Raw genomic sequence first — 15,894 nt, 5'->3', positions numbered from 1 at the left:
AGGAAAAGTCCATATTTGACCTATGTGGCAGGTTGTGCCACTGACTTACTTATATAATTCTAGTTTCTCAGGAGGATAAAATTTGGAGTATCAGGGCTCAAGGCTAGCCCATGTAGAAATGTCTGCATAGGGCTGGGAAGGTGGCTCAGTGGTAGAGCACTTGCCTTGCATGCATGAGGCCCTGGGTTCGATTCCTCAGCACCACATAAGCAAAAAGAAAAAAGCCAGAAGTGGCGCTGTGGCTCAAGTGGTAGAGTGCTAGCCTTGAGCTGAAGAGCTGAGGGACAGCGCCCAGAGTTCAGGACACCCCCCCCAAAAAAAGTGAGCTCAAATAACAGAATGCTAGTTGAACAAGCAACCTGAGCAATTAAAGGCCCCTAAGTCTAAAAACCCCAACTCACAAGAATGAAAGCAAAAACACAAAGGCACACTATAAGATATATTTACACATTCCTAAGATAGCTCACATATACATAAACAATTCAAAATCAAAACAGACCACAGTCAGGCATGGTGGTATACATTTGTAACATGGGAGCCTAAGACAGCTGGATCAGGAGTTTGAAGCCAGACTATATTATAAGATCCTGTCTCTAAATAAATACGAGACCATAATCTGAAATACTTATAGAAGTCAAAATAATGTCCTACCTTTGTTGGAGAAAGGCAGATGTTGTAACTGAGAAAATAAAAAATCTTGGCTGGTTCTCAAATACCTCATAGTAGGACCAGATGTATCAGAACATGCACATAACTGATAGATCACCTAATGAAAAAAAATCCTTACATCAGTTTTTTATGTATTGTACATGTTAAGGTAAAATATAAACTTAAAGTTACTACAAAGAAAAATTAAGATGTACCAACTCAAGTATAATAGACAGTGGGCAGGCCCTGAGTTTAAGCTCCAGAACCAGCATGCATGCACACACACACACACACACACACACACACACACACCTTACTTCACATACATAGCAATAAAGTTCAAAGCCAGACACACACACACACACACACACACACACACACACACACACACACACACACACACACACACACACACACACACACACACACACACACACACACACACACACACACACACACACACACACACTTCACATACGTAACAATAAATTAAAGTTCAAAGCCAGCCTATGTAAGAAAGTGTCTGGGATTCTTTTTCTAATTTTTTTTTTTTTTTTTGGGTCCGGTCGTGGGGCCTGAACTCTGGGCCTGGGCGCTGTCCCTGAGCCCTTCAGCTCAAGGCTAGCACTCTACCACTTGAGCCACAGCGCCACTTCCGGTTTTTTTCTTTTTGCTTATGTGGTGCTGAGGAATCGAACCCAGGGCCTCAGGCATGCAAGGCAAGCACTCTACCACTGAGCCACCTTCCCAGCCCATTCTTTTTCTAATTTTTTTTATTGTGAAAATACTGTACAGAGGGGTTACAATTACATGGGCAAGATAATGAGTACATTTCTTATCAAGCATTGTAGCCTCCCCCTTTGTTTCCCCTTCCCATCCCATCCTCCCCCTACTACCCCCCCAACCTCTCCCACCCCCCCACCCCTGGTCTGGGATTCTTATCTACAATTAGCCTCCTCCTTCCCCCAGGCTAGCACTTTACCACTTGAACCACTTATGTGTTTTTGTTGGTGTTTTGTTTTGTTTGCCAGTTCTGAGCTTCAAAATTCAGGGCCTGAACATTGTCCCTGAGCTTTTTTGCCACTTTGAGCCACAGCACCACTGGTTTTTTGGTGGTAAACTAGTGATAAGAGTCTCACAGACTTTCCTGCCAACACTGGCTTTGAACGATTATCCTCAGATCTCAGCCTCTTGAGTAGCTAGGATTATAGACGTGAGCCACCAGTGCCTGGCCAGATTTTCTTGAACAAAACCCAGTTTTTTTTCTGAAGGTGATGCACAAACCTATAGGTGAACTATTTTTCACTAAAAATGGCACCAACTTCTTATTCAAATATAGATCTAATGTAGAGCTGATACTCCACACTGGTTAAACTCGGTTCTGGTCCTGAACCACATCATTCTGACAGTGAAGTCACAGATCCTAAGTTATATATAGTAGACTGCTGGTGTAATATTTTGTTTGGCCAGAACAAGGTTCTAAAAACTAGAATTTTGTTGAAAATCTAAATTTTCAACAAAAATTTAGACTCCTAATTTTCTTAAAAATACAAATAAAATTTTCAGACAATCTTGAAAAACAGCCTATATCCTATGATGGTAAGATGGTCAGGAGAGGAGAAATGCAAATGCTTCCACCCTCCTATATCTCCTTCTCCACATAAACCTTGCTTCTCTCTTCCCTTATTCATCTGCCTTTAACGCATGCTTAAGCTTATCAACTGCGTCTATCTACATTTGAAATTCTATTACACTGCACTGTATAGGGCAAGTTTATTTCCCAATTAAGGAAGTATTTGGCTCATAAGAAACAAACTACATAGTTACGTTGTGCATTAGTGGCTCACATCTGTAATCCTACCTCCTACTCAGGAGGCTGAGATCTGAGAATCACAGGTCAAAGATAGCCAGGGCAGTAAAGTTTATGAGACTCTTTTTTTTTTTTGTCGGTCATGGGCCTTGAACTCTGGGCTTGGGCGCTGTCCCTGCACTCTTCAGCTCAAGGTGAGCGCTCTACCACTTGAGCCACCGCACCACTTCCTTATGAGACTCTTATCTCCAATTAACCACCTGAAAAACAGAAGTGGGGGTATGGCTCAAAATGGTGCTAGCCTTGAGCAAAAATGCTCAGAGACAGTGCCTAGGCCCTAAATTCATGCCCCACAACTGACCAAAAAAAAAAAAAAAAAAAAAAAAAAAAAATCTAGCTACAGTACTGTTAAACAATGTTTGAACAGCCAGACAGCAGAACAGTGAAAAACTACAAAAATAAGAGCAAGGGCTGGGAAGGTGGCTCAGTGGTAGAGTGCTTGCCTTGCATGCAGAGGACCTGGGTTCGATTCCCCAGCACCACATAAGCAAAAAGAAAAAAAGCCAGAAGTGGCGCTGTGGCTGAAGTGGTAGAGCGCTAGCCTTGAGCTGAAGAGCTGAGGGACAGCGCCCAGGCCCAGAGTTCAGGCCCCACGACCGGACCCAAAAAAAAAAAAAAAAAGAGCAATATTTCACTAAAATTAATGATGCATTATCAAGAAAATGTGAAATAACTTGAGGCATTAACTACATTTTATAAAGTCAAATTATTAAAATATCTAAAATGAATAAGAATAAATTCATAAATACAAATGAATAAAGTTTTCATTATTTGACCTTTGCCTCTATACCATGCTGCATAGCTATAGAATTTTATAATTCATATGGTTCCTAAAAAGTGATTTTACTTACATTCCCACTACATCTCAACAGCTCATTTCACTGAGAAAGACTGAGAAAGTCAGATCCAGAGAAGTTTCACAGCACACCTATCCTGTTAGGGGTCAGACATGGGACAAGAGATCTGACCCAAATCCACCACTACCCACCAAAAAACGTCATTTTAAATATAGCACTACTAGATATTGGAGAGTTCCTATGTATGATCCAAATCTGTTTTTTAAAAAAAATCTTAATTTCCCTCACTTGTCAATAGGACCTTTCTATTTACATAATCTTGGAGTTTATTCCTATGGATTTATTCTATCCAAACATAATAAAAGTGAGCTCATTTCAACTCAGTCTTATTCTCCTGTGTTAACTCATCCAGTCTCTTCCACTCAGTTCTACAAAGTGACACCTATGTACCTGGTAACACAGCTCAGCCAGTTGAGGAGATTCCCGCACTGCCACCGGCCCTGTTCGCCCTTCTGTTCCTTTCTCCAAGATGTTTAGGATAGCATGCAGGCATGTCCGGGGGCAACCCAACACTCCTACATAAAACCAAAAGGAAACAACTTTTGTGTTGGAAACCCTAGGATAGCATTACAAAAATCCAACATTATAAACATATGCTCTTCTAATACCATTCAAATACTGATAAAAAAAACATTGAAAAATGCCAACTCTGTAAAATTGTTTATCCAGTCTTGATCAAAGTCCTAAAGACTGGCCTATCACATTAACTTTCACATGTACACAGTTTTTAATGAATTATTCAATGAATCCAGAATTCAGTAAGACCACTTAAATGCACACATATGAAAAAGAATAAACACTATACCTGGATCTTGTAGGTTTGTGGTACTGACAGGTTTCTTCAATTCAAAGCCCAACAAGTAGAGAGCGAGATTGGGAGGATTGCATTCCAGAGATGTGATGAGAAGATTCAAGATGTGGATTCTTGTCTCATGACGAATTACAGCTAACTTCTTTTCAAGTTCTGAGCCTTAATGTGTAAAACACAAAAACTTACCAAACAATACAAAGTCAATCTAAATCAAATTTAAAAATATGAAGCAGGTATTCCAAACATCCAGGATTACTTAACTTAGCTTCCCTGACAAGCTATTATATTGATTTACTAAAGAAATCCAGAGGGGCTGGGAAGTTGGCTCAGTGGTAGAGTGCTTGCCTTGCATGCCTGAGGCCCTGGGTTCGATTCCTCAGCACCATATAAGAAAAAAGCCGGAAGTGGCGCTGTGGCTCAAGTGGTAGAGCGCTAGCCTTGAGCTGAAGAGCCGAGGGACATCGCCCAAGCCCAGAGTTCAGGCCCCAGGACCGGACCCAAAAAAAAAAAAAAAAAGAAATCCAGAAACCTTTATACATGCCATTTAGCATATCATCAACTTTTCCTATGTCTCAAATACACAGATAAGAATGTTAAGTTTTGTATTATGTTTTTTATATAAAGTATCTAAACACACAGTAAGAACTATACAGGTTAATCTGAGGCCTACCCTCTTCTACACGTACAAATTCTTCTGTGTCTTCACTATCCAAACACTCTACAAATCCAGCCATCAGCTTCTGGCTTACACTCTGAAACAATATAGACAGGAAAATTATTAATTAATCAAAACTGTCAAATTATCAGAGATATCATAATATAGTATACACAGTCATCTGTGGGAAAATGGCTAATCTGCTCTAAGTGGTTAGGTTTTAGTTCATTAATTAACAGAAAATTCAGTTTCTTAAACTGCCATGAGTCTCTAGGAATAATTAATGTAAGCCAGACAGAGAGGTGTATCTGTAATTCCAGTACTCAGGAAGAAAAGGCAGTGGAATCACTGAGTTTGAAGCCAGCCTTGACTACAATGTGTATGTCAGGCTAGTGTAAGTACAAAATACAGCCCTATCTCAAAAAAAAAAAAAAAAAAAAAAGCAAGAAAGAAAAAGAAACCTAATAATGTTCAAATCAGTAATAGTATAAATTAAAAACAAGAGTACAAGCTTATAATCCCAGCACACAAGAGAAGGCAAGAAAATGGCAAGTTCTAAGTGTCCCTATACTACATACCAAGATTTTTTTTTTTTGTCAGTTGTAGGGCTTGAACTCTGGGCCTGGACACTGTCCCTGAGCTCTTCGGCTCAAGGCTAGAGCACTACCACTTGAGCCACAGTGCCACTTTTAGTTTTCTGGTGGTTAACTGGTGATAAGAATCTCACAGACTTTCCTACCCAGGCTGGCTTTGAACCACAATCCTCAGATCTCAGCCTCCTGAGTAGCTAGGATTATAGACGTGAACCACCAGCACCCAGCCTTAGCAAGATTTTGTCTCAAAAAAAAAAGTCAACAAGCCAAAAATAATCATTATGCTCTGACTATCATGAGTTTCATGAATTCCATCTAGAAGCCACACAAAAATACTGCAGTGTTTTTCCTCAACCTTATGGTACCACTATTTCAGGAGGCATTTACAAAGAGATTACTACTGACCTGTAGTGAAAAGGAACTTAATGACATTAAATATTTTGCGGTATGAGGAGCAATTACACACAAAATGAAGATGTGTCTCACCTAGAGTGTCAGAATAGCTCCTGATTAGAACTTTAATAGGAAGGATATAATAAAAGCCTTTAACTAAAGCAGGGGTTTCTAACACAGATACGATGGGATCTACGTTCACAGAAGAAACAAACAAACAAAAAGACTGTTCATGAGAGCTATTCAACAGAATTCAACTAGTATTAAATACAAGTAGTGAGTGGAATACACCTATAGTTCCAGATACTTGTAAGGCTGAGGAAAGAAGATCCATTAACCCCAGGAGTTCAAGGCTAGCCTAGGCAAGATAATCAGATCCTGTCCTCAAAAGAGAGAAAAGAGAACAGAAAGTAACTACTATGAATAAAAAGATGAACAACTGAGCTAGGTATAGTGTAACATTTGCCTGCAGTGCCACCTACCACTGAGGTGGAAGAGAAGGTAGTTCTACACCAGCCTAATCAAAGAGATATTGTCTTTAAAAAGTAAAAATAGGGCTGGGAATGTGGCTTACTCATAGAGCACTTGCCTAGCATGAATGAAGCCACGGGTTTGATTCCTCAGTATCACATAAACAGAAAAGGCCAGATGTGGCGCTGTGGCTCAAATGGTAGAGTGCTAGCTTTGAGCAAAAAAAGAAACTCAGGGACAGTACCCAACCCTAGGACTGGTAAAACAAATTTTTTTTTTTTTAAGTAAAAATAAGGGCCACACACAGTGGTTCATAGCTATAATCCTAGCTACTCTGCAGCTGGAAATCAGCACTAAGAGACCATTTCCCCACCAATACAACCTGGATCTGGTAGCATGTGCCTGTTACCAGGCTATGTAGGAAGCCTAAAAAAAGAACTGCAGTCCAAGTCAGCCTTGCTTAAAATTAAAAGCAAGACCCCACTCAAAGAAATAACAAAAACAAAAGGGTTGAAACATGGTTTAAGTGGTAGAACACGAGCCTACAAAGCATTTGGCGCTGAATTTCAACCTCAGCACTAGAAAAAAACAAAAACAAAAATAACTTGCATGGTGTGGTAACAATGTGACATAGATGCGGATCATCAGAAAATCACAGATGCAGACAGCTCATGACTGTCACAGAATTAGAAGCAGACTTAGTTAGAATAAGGCAAGATGGGAGCAAAACGAAAACAGGAAGAAGAGCTACTAACATAATCACTTAAAATGTTATTAGAGCAACAGTCATTTCATGGCCCAAAAAAACTATACACTTCAGTATATACACTGGTGTGCACAATAATATACATAAACATATCTGTACTTAGAGTAAGCCTATCTCATTTATAGATTTATTACATACAGTTTTTGTAACATATAAGAAAAAATACATAACAAGCAAATCAAAAGAAATTTCAAAAATTAAACTTTTAGGGCTGGGAAGGTGGCTCAGTGATAGAGTGCTTGCCTCACATGCATGAAGCCCTGGGTTCGACTACTTTAGTGCCACATACACAGAAAAAAGCCAGAAGTGGCTCTGTGGCTCAAGAGGTAGAGAGCTAGCCTTGAACAAAAGAAGTTCAGGGGTAATACCCAGGCCCAGAGTTTAAGCCCCAGGACTGTCCAAAAAAAAAAAAAAATTGTGTGATAAGCTGAGTATTTCCCTACCCTTAATTTTCTGAAATTATGACACCCAAAAAGCAAACAATAGCTGGCGCCGGTGGCTCACACCTGTAATCCTAGCTACTCAGGAGGCTGAGATCTGAGGATCACAGCTAATAACAACCAGAAAACTGGAAGTCGCACTGTGGCAAAGGGTAGAGCATTCACCTTGAGCTGAAGAGCTCAGGGACAGCACCCAAGCCCAGAGCTCAAGCCCCATGACAGACAAAAAAAAAAAGATGTTGAGGGAGCGGCTGGAAAGATGGCTGAGTGGCTGAGTGGTAGAGTTCAATTCCTCAGCATCACGTAAACAGAAGCAGCCGGAAGTGGTGGCTCAAGTGGTAGAGTATTAGCCTTGAGCTGAAGAGCTGAGGGACAGCGCCCAGGCCCATAGTTTAGGCCTCACAACTGACAAAAAAAAAAAAAAAAAAAAAAAAAGCAAATACTACCCAAAAAGCAAAATAAAAGTTAATATGCTTAATTTAAGTGAAAAGTAAAATTTTCTGTTGAAAGACAGTTTGCCCAGTATAGTACTAAATGCTATGCATGTGATCATACTTTTTTCTGAATGATCTCCTTGGAACCACATACCTGTGGATACAAAGTCCACTGCATCACCCAACAGTATTATCTTCAAAAATAATCACAGCCAAATACGTGGGTAAGGTTTTCATTCTTTTTTTTTTTTTTTTTTTTGACTGGTCCTGAAGCTTGAACTCAAGGCTTGGGCACTGTCCTTGAGAATTTCTGTGCTCAAGGCTAGCACTCTACCACTTGAGCCACAGCGCCACTCCCAGCCTTTTCTGTTTATATGGTACTGAGGAATCAAACCCAGGGCTAAGCAACCACTCTAAGGTTAAGCCACATTCCCAGCCCCTTCATTCATCTTTTATACTTAAGCTCTTTGCAGAGAACCAAAAACAACAATAATAAAATCAGTTACCTGGTCATGAGTGAAATCTCCAACCAATTTTATCTGAATATTAGAATTGCAAGAGATACAGCATAGAATCTTGGCACTTTCAAAAGCTAATTCTGGATTAGTATTCCCATGATACAGGTACCTTTAGAACAACAATAATTTAAAAAAAAACTTTGAGGAGTAATGTCATGAAATTTGGCTTTTCACTATTCTCAATCAAATTTAGAACCATAGATTCCCATATAGTACTTATGAATGAATTTAGAGAAAAGTGTTCCCTTTTGGCTACAAAGAACCTGTCACAGGCTAGATCATGTGCCTCCAAAATTCACATGTTGAAGTCTCACTCCATAATGAACCTATTTGTCTTTGCGTATGTAGTAAATCCAGTTAAGATGAGATCATTAAGGCAGGCCCTAAATACACTATGACAAAAAAGGGAGATTTGAATATAAATACACATACACTAAGATATCACAGTATGAAACTGAAGCAAAAGATTGGGACAGTATTTCCACAGCCAATTTAACACCAAAGCTTACACTCGTGTGCATGCTTACATGTGTGCACGCACCTGCCTGTACACCTAGTGAGGATTGAAAGGAAGGTGGGGAGGTAGAAGAGAAGGAGGAGGAAGGGGAAGAGGGGAGGAGGGAGAAAGGGAAAGGAAGAAAGAAGGGGGAGAGAGAGGGGGAAGGAATGGGAGGGAGGGAGGGAGGGAGGGGGAAGGGGGAGGGAGAGAGAGAGAGAGAGAGAGAGAGAGAAAGATTTTGAAAGATTTTATTCACTCCCTATCTAGCACAATCCTTGAAATCCCACTTTCCCTACAGGAGAATAACAGCATTAAGGTATTTTAGATTTAAAGCCTTTAGGACATGGGACAAATTAGGAAGAAATTATAAGGTTTAAAGTAATTAATATCAAAAGCGCTAGAAAAGGTAAAATTGAAAGGACAAAAACATCACCATCATCAACATCAGCAGCAGAGATACAATAGATATAATTTTTTTAAAAAAACCACTTAGAAATCAAAGCTAGAATATTCCCCTGATGAGCCATCCATCATTATTTCTTAACCTACAAAGGTAACTCACCTGGCAATGTTTACCACATTGTCTGCCTTCTTAGTTCTGGGGTTAATTCCCTGTAACAGCTGTTCTAAAGGAGAAACTATGAGAGCCAGTTGACTCTCTCTTAAAAGATCCATAAAGAGATTTTCCTTTTGCATAGTAAGGTTGAGAAGTGCAAGACAATGCTGTACTGCTTTCTCCAGATGCTTCTTTCCTATAAACCAAAAGTATAGTTATAATTTAAATGTTAGAAACTCAATAAGTTCTTAGGAAAAGGAAAAAAAAACAAGTTTTACATTGAAAAGGCTCTCATCTTTTTAAACTTGACTGTTCCTGTATTAGTCAATTACTTGATCTTTTGTTGATTATTTTGGAGATAGAGCCACACAGACTTTTCTGCCTCGGCTGGCTTTAAACTGCAATCCTCCAGATCTCAGCCTCCTGAGCAGCTAGTATTATAGGTTTGAACCACCAGCCTCTGACTTCTATTCCCCAATTCTTTAGAATAGCAGTTCTCAACACTGGAGTGATTTGGCCCCCAAAGACATTCAACCCTGTTGCCTGTCATAGTCTGTCAAAATTGGGGAAGTGTAATTAACATTGAGCTAGCAGAAGCCTACAACACCCAGGACAGCATCCACAATAAAGAATAGTTTGGCCAAGCTGTTAATTATCCAAGGTTCAGAAACTGACTTCAAGAAAGATATAACCATTTTGTTACACACACACACAAAAAGAAACCCACAGGAAGTATAAGGATCACTGGTAATCCTACCAAATGTAATTTTTTCACCTAATTATTCTTATGGTTTCTTATCTCTGTATTGTATTATATAACTACACAATTACAGCTCATTGTGCTTAAAATGTGACTTTTTCAGATCATGGCTACATTAATAGGCAATATAGCATAATGGTGGAAGCATGGGCTCTGGGGCCTAATTTCGTAAAGAATAAATGCATTAGCACACATGATGTGCTTTTAAAAGTCAAATGCATAGTAAGCACTCAATAAGTAACAAATGATGCCAATAATAGAATTTATTGAGTATTATAGTAAATCGAAGTACTATAAAGAAAACAAAAGATTTCAGACTTACATGTACACATAGCAAACATGTGAAAGTAATAGGAAAGTAATATAAACTAATAAAACAGATGCAGAGACACTGAAAATGCCTGTTTTCACTTACAAAATACTGTCAGTTACTTGTTTGTTTATAAGTTTTATAAAGGATTTATTTCCATATGACTAGTTAAAAGTAGGAACAGATGGAGAAGAAAAACATTTCCTGCTTCCCATGCATAAAATGAGTGTGTTAAAGATTCAAAATGGCAGTTCCTATCTGTAGCTTTTATACTTTCTGATCTGGGAGGACACATGTTACAGTCTCATTAAATCCGCTCATAAAAAACACCACTGTAGATTGAATTTTACAGTACAAGAATCACCCAGAGATAATCTATTTTAAATACTCAGTTGATGAAAAATGAAAACATCAAAACTGTTTTTAAGACATAGAAACTTTCAGACACATACCAGGAAAGGGAGCATAGGTATCAAGCTGCTTAACTCCTTCTTCCAGTAAACTAAGAGCAAGTTCCAACATTGGTGACTCATTCAGAAGGTGATACATCAGACTAAAGCCGGGTGGCTTATAAGCTATGATTTCTTCTCCTAAATAGAGCATACAAAGTCCAGAAGATGGTGAATTAGTCATATCCTTGATTTCTATGAATGTGTAAGAACGGATTAGATTTGGAATTTAAATGGGATCTAAACAGATAAAGCAATTTTCAAGTTAGAGACAGAAACACAGGCTATATAGAATATTAATTCCCCTTATGGGAAATACTGGACAGCACATAGAAAGAAGTTAGTCAATGCATTAAAGAATCTATAATATGGGCTGGGAAGGTGGCTCAGTGGTAGAGCACTTGCCTTGCATGCATGAGGCCCTGGGTTCGATTCCTCAGCACCACATAAGCAGAAAAAAAAGCTGGAAGTGGCACTGTGGCTCAAGTGGTAGAGCGCTAGCCTTGAGCTGAAGAGCTGAGGGACAGCGCCCAGGCCCAGATTTCAGAGCCCACGACTGGACACAACCCCCCCCCCCCCCGCATAAAAAAAGAATCTATAATGTGATATTCTTGAACTTCAATAAAATTTTGCTTATTCTTGAACAATTGAAAGGACTGAAATAATGAAAAAAAGATTAAGTTCTAATTTAACTTATGAATTTTAACTTACATATAATGTATATGTTATTAACTAAATTATAAAGTGCTAGCATTTGAGCTGAATTGTTCAGGGACAGCTCCCAGGCCTAGAGCTCAAGCCCCACGACTGACCAAAAAAAAAAAAAGAGAGAGAGATCTTTCATGCGATTGTTTCTAACATATTTATAAGATTATGTCTTTGTTGCCTTGTATGTGTGCCCCCCCCCATGGTATAACCCCTGCTTTCACTATATATAATGTTGGTATATGTGGAGGGGAAGGGAAAAAAAACAAATTGTTAAAACAGGGATACAGAAGGACCCACTGCAACAATGAGATGTACAAGTCATTATGTCAAAAAACGAACTTTACAACTTTTGGGGGGAGATGGAGGGGGAGGACGGGGGGGGAGGGGGGGATACGAAGGGATGGGAAGGGGTTACAATGCTTGATAAGAAATGTACTCATTATCTTACCTATGTAATTGTAACCCCTCTGTACAGTATTTTCACAATAAAAATATATTTAAAAAATAAGAAAAATAAATTATAAAGCGCTGACATCTTATTGAAAAGTGGCAGAAGTAAATGAATTACCTTGTAGTTCCACAAACTGATCCACAAAATCTTCAAGCTGAGGCTCATAATCTCTGAGTAGTTTATAAAACACCTCCAAAACTACCTCAGCAACTTCCCACTACAAATAAGAAAATAAGAAGTAAATATTTTAGTACAATAGAGTTGTACAAGGTAGAAACTTACCAGGCTTAGCTTTCCTCCCATCATTTTCTCCAAAATAATGAATGACAAAGCCCTGTTCTACTTCATTAATTTATAATAAACAGAATGCAAATCCTACTTCATATTCCTTTATTTTGATGAAGGATGATGGATTAGTTCACTTCTTAGTCAAAAAAAATTTTTTCAATCTTTACTTAAGAAGTATTCTATAGAAGTTTGGGCTCATTTACAAATTGAAAATATTTAGGACATAGTCATAGTCAATGGATAATTGAACAGTATCAGATTTCTCCAAGGAGTAATATTTTACATTTTCCCTAAGAACTTCACTATATGGAAAAGAACTGAGACGTCATCTCATCTCAACTCATCACTGTCACTTCAAAAAAAAAAAAAGAGCTCAGAGCAGTGATTGAATCCCACAGACTAGATGTCATGGCAGTAAGCGTGCTACAAGGCTCAACCAGGGCATCTTAGACCAGGATTCCCTCACATAACACAGGCAAGGATAAAAAGATACAATCACTAGGTAGCTTGCTCTGAATGACATTGTTATTATCCCCATGTTTTAAAAAATGGGCTTAAAAGCTATGTACCATAGCTATGTGCTACTATAAAATCATTATTTCTACCAAACTCTACTGAGTTTGGAATGGGATAGCATTTTATTGTATTTAAATTATTGACTTTTTGTATTTTCTAATATTTTTAAGGAAGTGTTTCTAAATTTTAAAAAGACATCAAATAATAATGAATTTTTTAGTAATTTTTTTTTTAATTCTTGGTAGGTCGTGGGGCTTAAACTCTTGGCTTGGGCGCTGCCCTGCTCACTTCAGCTCAAGGCGAGCGCTCTACCACTTGAGCCACAGCGCCACTTCCAGTTTTCTAGTGGTTTACTGGAGCTAAGAGTCTCACGGACTTTCCTGCCTGGGCTGGCTGGCTTTGAACCGCGATCCTCAGATCTCAGCCTCCTGAGTAGCTAGGATTACAAGCGTGAGCCACTGGCGCCTGTCTAATAATGAATTTTTACAATGACAAATAGGCATTCTGTTTGAAACATTTTATATTTACATTTATTGTTTTTATCAAATCAAAGCATGGCTTTTGGGAGAAGACATTATCCTAAAATACACTGTCATAAATTAAGCTCTGGAAGTATTTCAAGTAGTCAAATTCTAAAATTAGAGGGGAAATTTTTAGGGTAAATATAAGGAAGTGGAGGTAAAATGAAACAGCAGCAGGAAAGTAACACTAGAAGTGTAACTACGCAGGCAAAATCAGTAATCTAGAAAGAATGTGGCTGACTAGAGTTCTAAACACCAAGGTCACAGTGACTTTTAGGGGAAAAGGCTTTTAAAACCAGTACAGAAGTTGGGGATTTAGCTCAGTGGAAGAGCACTTGCCTAGCAAGTACAAAGCCCTGAGTTCCATCCTCTACTCTATTAAAAAAAAAAAAAAGTAAACAAATAAAACCAGTATAAAGAAGTATAAGAACATTTTGTTGAAAAGATCACAATGATTAAGTACCCATTATTCACCTGAAATGACTTTCATTAATGAGGTATGGTTATTATTTTCATCAGGTCAGAAAAGTTAACAAAGTCATTCTAGATCTTAAATAAAATGTATTTAAACGGGTTATTTGGGTTTTTTTTGGGTTTTTTTTTTTGTCGGTCATGGGGCTTGAACTCTGTGCCTGGGCACTGTCCTTCAGCTCAAGGCTAGCACTCTACCAACTTGAGCCACTGCGCCACTTCCAGTTTTCTAGTGGCTAATTGGAGATAAGAGTCTCATAGATTTTCCTGCCTAGGCTAACTTTGAATGGCAATCCTCAGATCTCAGCCTCTTGAGTAGTTAGGATTACAGGCATGCCCACCATCGCCCACCTTGAATCTTTGTTTTTAACTACAAGGGAAACAAAACAAAAATGTGAACTTCAGTTATTTATGACTAAATATTAGAAACAAGTTATATCTGCTGGTGACAGGGCAATAAATGAACTACACTGAACACCAGTGATGAATATAATGTAATCATTAAGAAGACAATTTAATAACATGGAAAGTCTTCATGTGGAACTGGCCCTATGGCTCAAGTGGTAGAGCACTACCCTTGAGCTGAAGAGCTGAGGGACAGCACCTAGGCCCACAGTTCAAGCCCCACGACTGACAAAAAGAAAGTTATATTAGCCAGGCTCTGGTGGCTCACGTCTGTAATCCTAGCTACTCAAGAGGCTGATATCTGAGGATCACAGTTCAAAGCCAGCCCAGGCAGGAATGTCCCTGAGACTCTTATCTCCAATAAACCCCAGAAAACCAAAAGTGGTGCTGTGGCTCAAGTGGTAGAGTGCTCCCCTTGAGCTGAAGAGCTGAGGGACAGGGCCCAGGCCCAGAGTTCAAGCCCCATGACCTACCAAAGAAAAAAAAAAGGGGAAGGGGGGCTGGGAAGATAGCTGAGTGGTAGAGTGCTTTCCTTGCATGCATGAAGCCCTGGGTTCAATTCCTCAGCACCACATAAGCAGAAAAAAGCTGGAAGTGGTGCTGTGGCTCATGTGACAGAGTGCTAGCCTTGAGCTAAAGATCTGAGGGACAGTGCCCAGGCCCAGAGTTCAGGCCCCACAACCAGCAAAAAAAAAGTCTTCATGTATGTATCAAAAAGGGGATACAAAGTAATCCTGTCAAATGTTAATTCATTGTGCTTACATTAAAAAAAAGAAATAATCTATCCATTGGGCAACTGGATTATAGGTAATAAAATTTCATTGTATACTTTTATTTTCCAAATTTTCCCAAATAACTAAGAAATTTTTAGTATAGTCATTATGTTAAAAAAATATATATCATGTTCAGAAACAGCAAACTATAATACAGCAAAATGTTGCTAGAAGATACATCCAAGATTATTCTGGGAGGTAATAAACAGTATCATAGACTAAAGTGAATTAGGTCAGAACCTGGAAAGGTCTCTTACATAGCTTTTAGTGGTTATGAGCTTGGATCTGGAATCAGAGTCCTAGGTTCAAATCCTGGTCCTGGACCTTAGGCAAGTTCCTTAACCTTGCTAAGCCTCCATCTGTAAAATGGGAATATTAATCGTACCTGACTCAAAAAATACTGGAATTACATAAAATTATATATACGAGGAGCTCAGTAGTTTCTTAGTAACAGAGAGAGCCAGATGTACATGTCAGTGCTTCCTCAGCCTCCATCCTCGACAACATTCCTTCCCACTGCCAATATTACAACCAGAAGTAGCACTAAGAGATTAACCAGTGTGCAAGTGTAATCTTATTCAATCCTAATCCAAATCATCCTAGTAAAGATCACATTTGTTTTCAACCAAAGTGCAACCTTTTTAGTTCAATTTTAGTTAAAATTTGTTCAAGTGGACATATAAAGATCCTGCCTCAAAAAAAAAAATACACAAAATCTGTTTAGTATATGA

At 38.8% G+C, this 15,894-nt stretch overlaps 1 protein-coding gene across 4 annotated transcripts in view; it reads right to left on the bottom strand.

Moving 5' to 3' along the window:
* Nup205 (nucleoporin 205) overlaps positions 1–15,894 on the bottom strand; it is a 113,299-nt gene that overhangs the window by 31,793 nt on the left and 65,612 nt on the right. For all 4 annotated transcript variants that reach the window (XM_069996840.1, XM_069996841.1, XM_069996839.1 and 1 more), the window contains exons 16-23: positions 12,307–12,406; positions 11,034–11,171; positions 9,518–9,707; positions 8,445–8,565; positions 4,857–4,938; positions 4,181–4,345; positions 3,766–3,890; positions 652–766 (exon numbers count right to left, since the gene is read on the bottom strand). In XM_069996840.1, coding sequence (XP_069852941.1) covers positions 652–766; positions 3,766–3,890; positions 4,181–4,345; positions 4,857–4,938; positions 8,445–8,565; positions 9,518–9,707; positions 11,034–11,171; positions 12,307–12,406 — 1,036 coding nt within the window. The remainder of the gene's footprint in view (positions 1–651; positions 767–3,765; positions 3,891–4,180; positions 4,346–4,856; positions 4,939–8,444; positions 8,566–9,517; positions 9,708–11,033; positions 11,172–12,306; positions 12,407–15,894) is intronic.

The sequence above is a fragment of the Dipodomys merriami genome, unplaced genomic scaffold (genome assembly GCF_024711535.1).
Source record: "Dipodomys merriami isolate MVZ:Mamm:240054 unplaced genomic scaffold, mDipMer1.0.p SCAF_5, whole genome shotgun sequence".
Taxonomy (NCBI): Eukaryota; Metazoa; Chordata; class Mammalia; order Rodentia; family Heteromyidae; genus Dipodomys; species Dipodomys merriami.
This window is presented reverse-complemented; position numbering and strand designations above follow the sequence as displayed.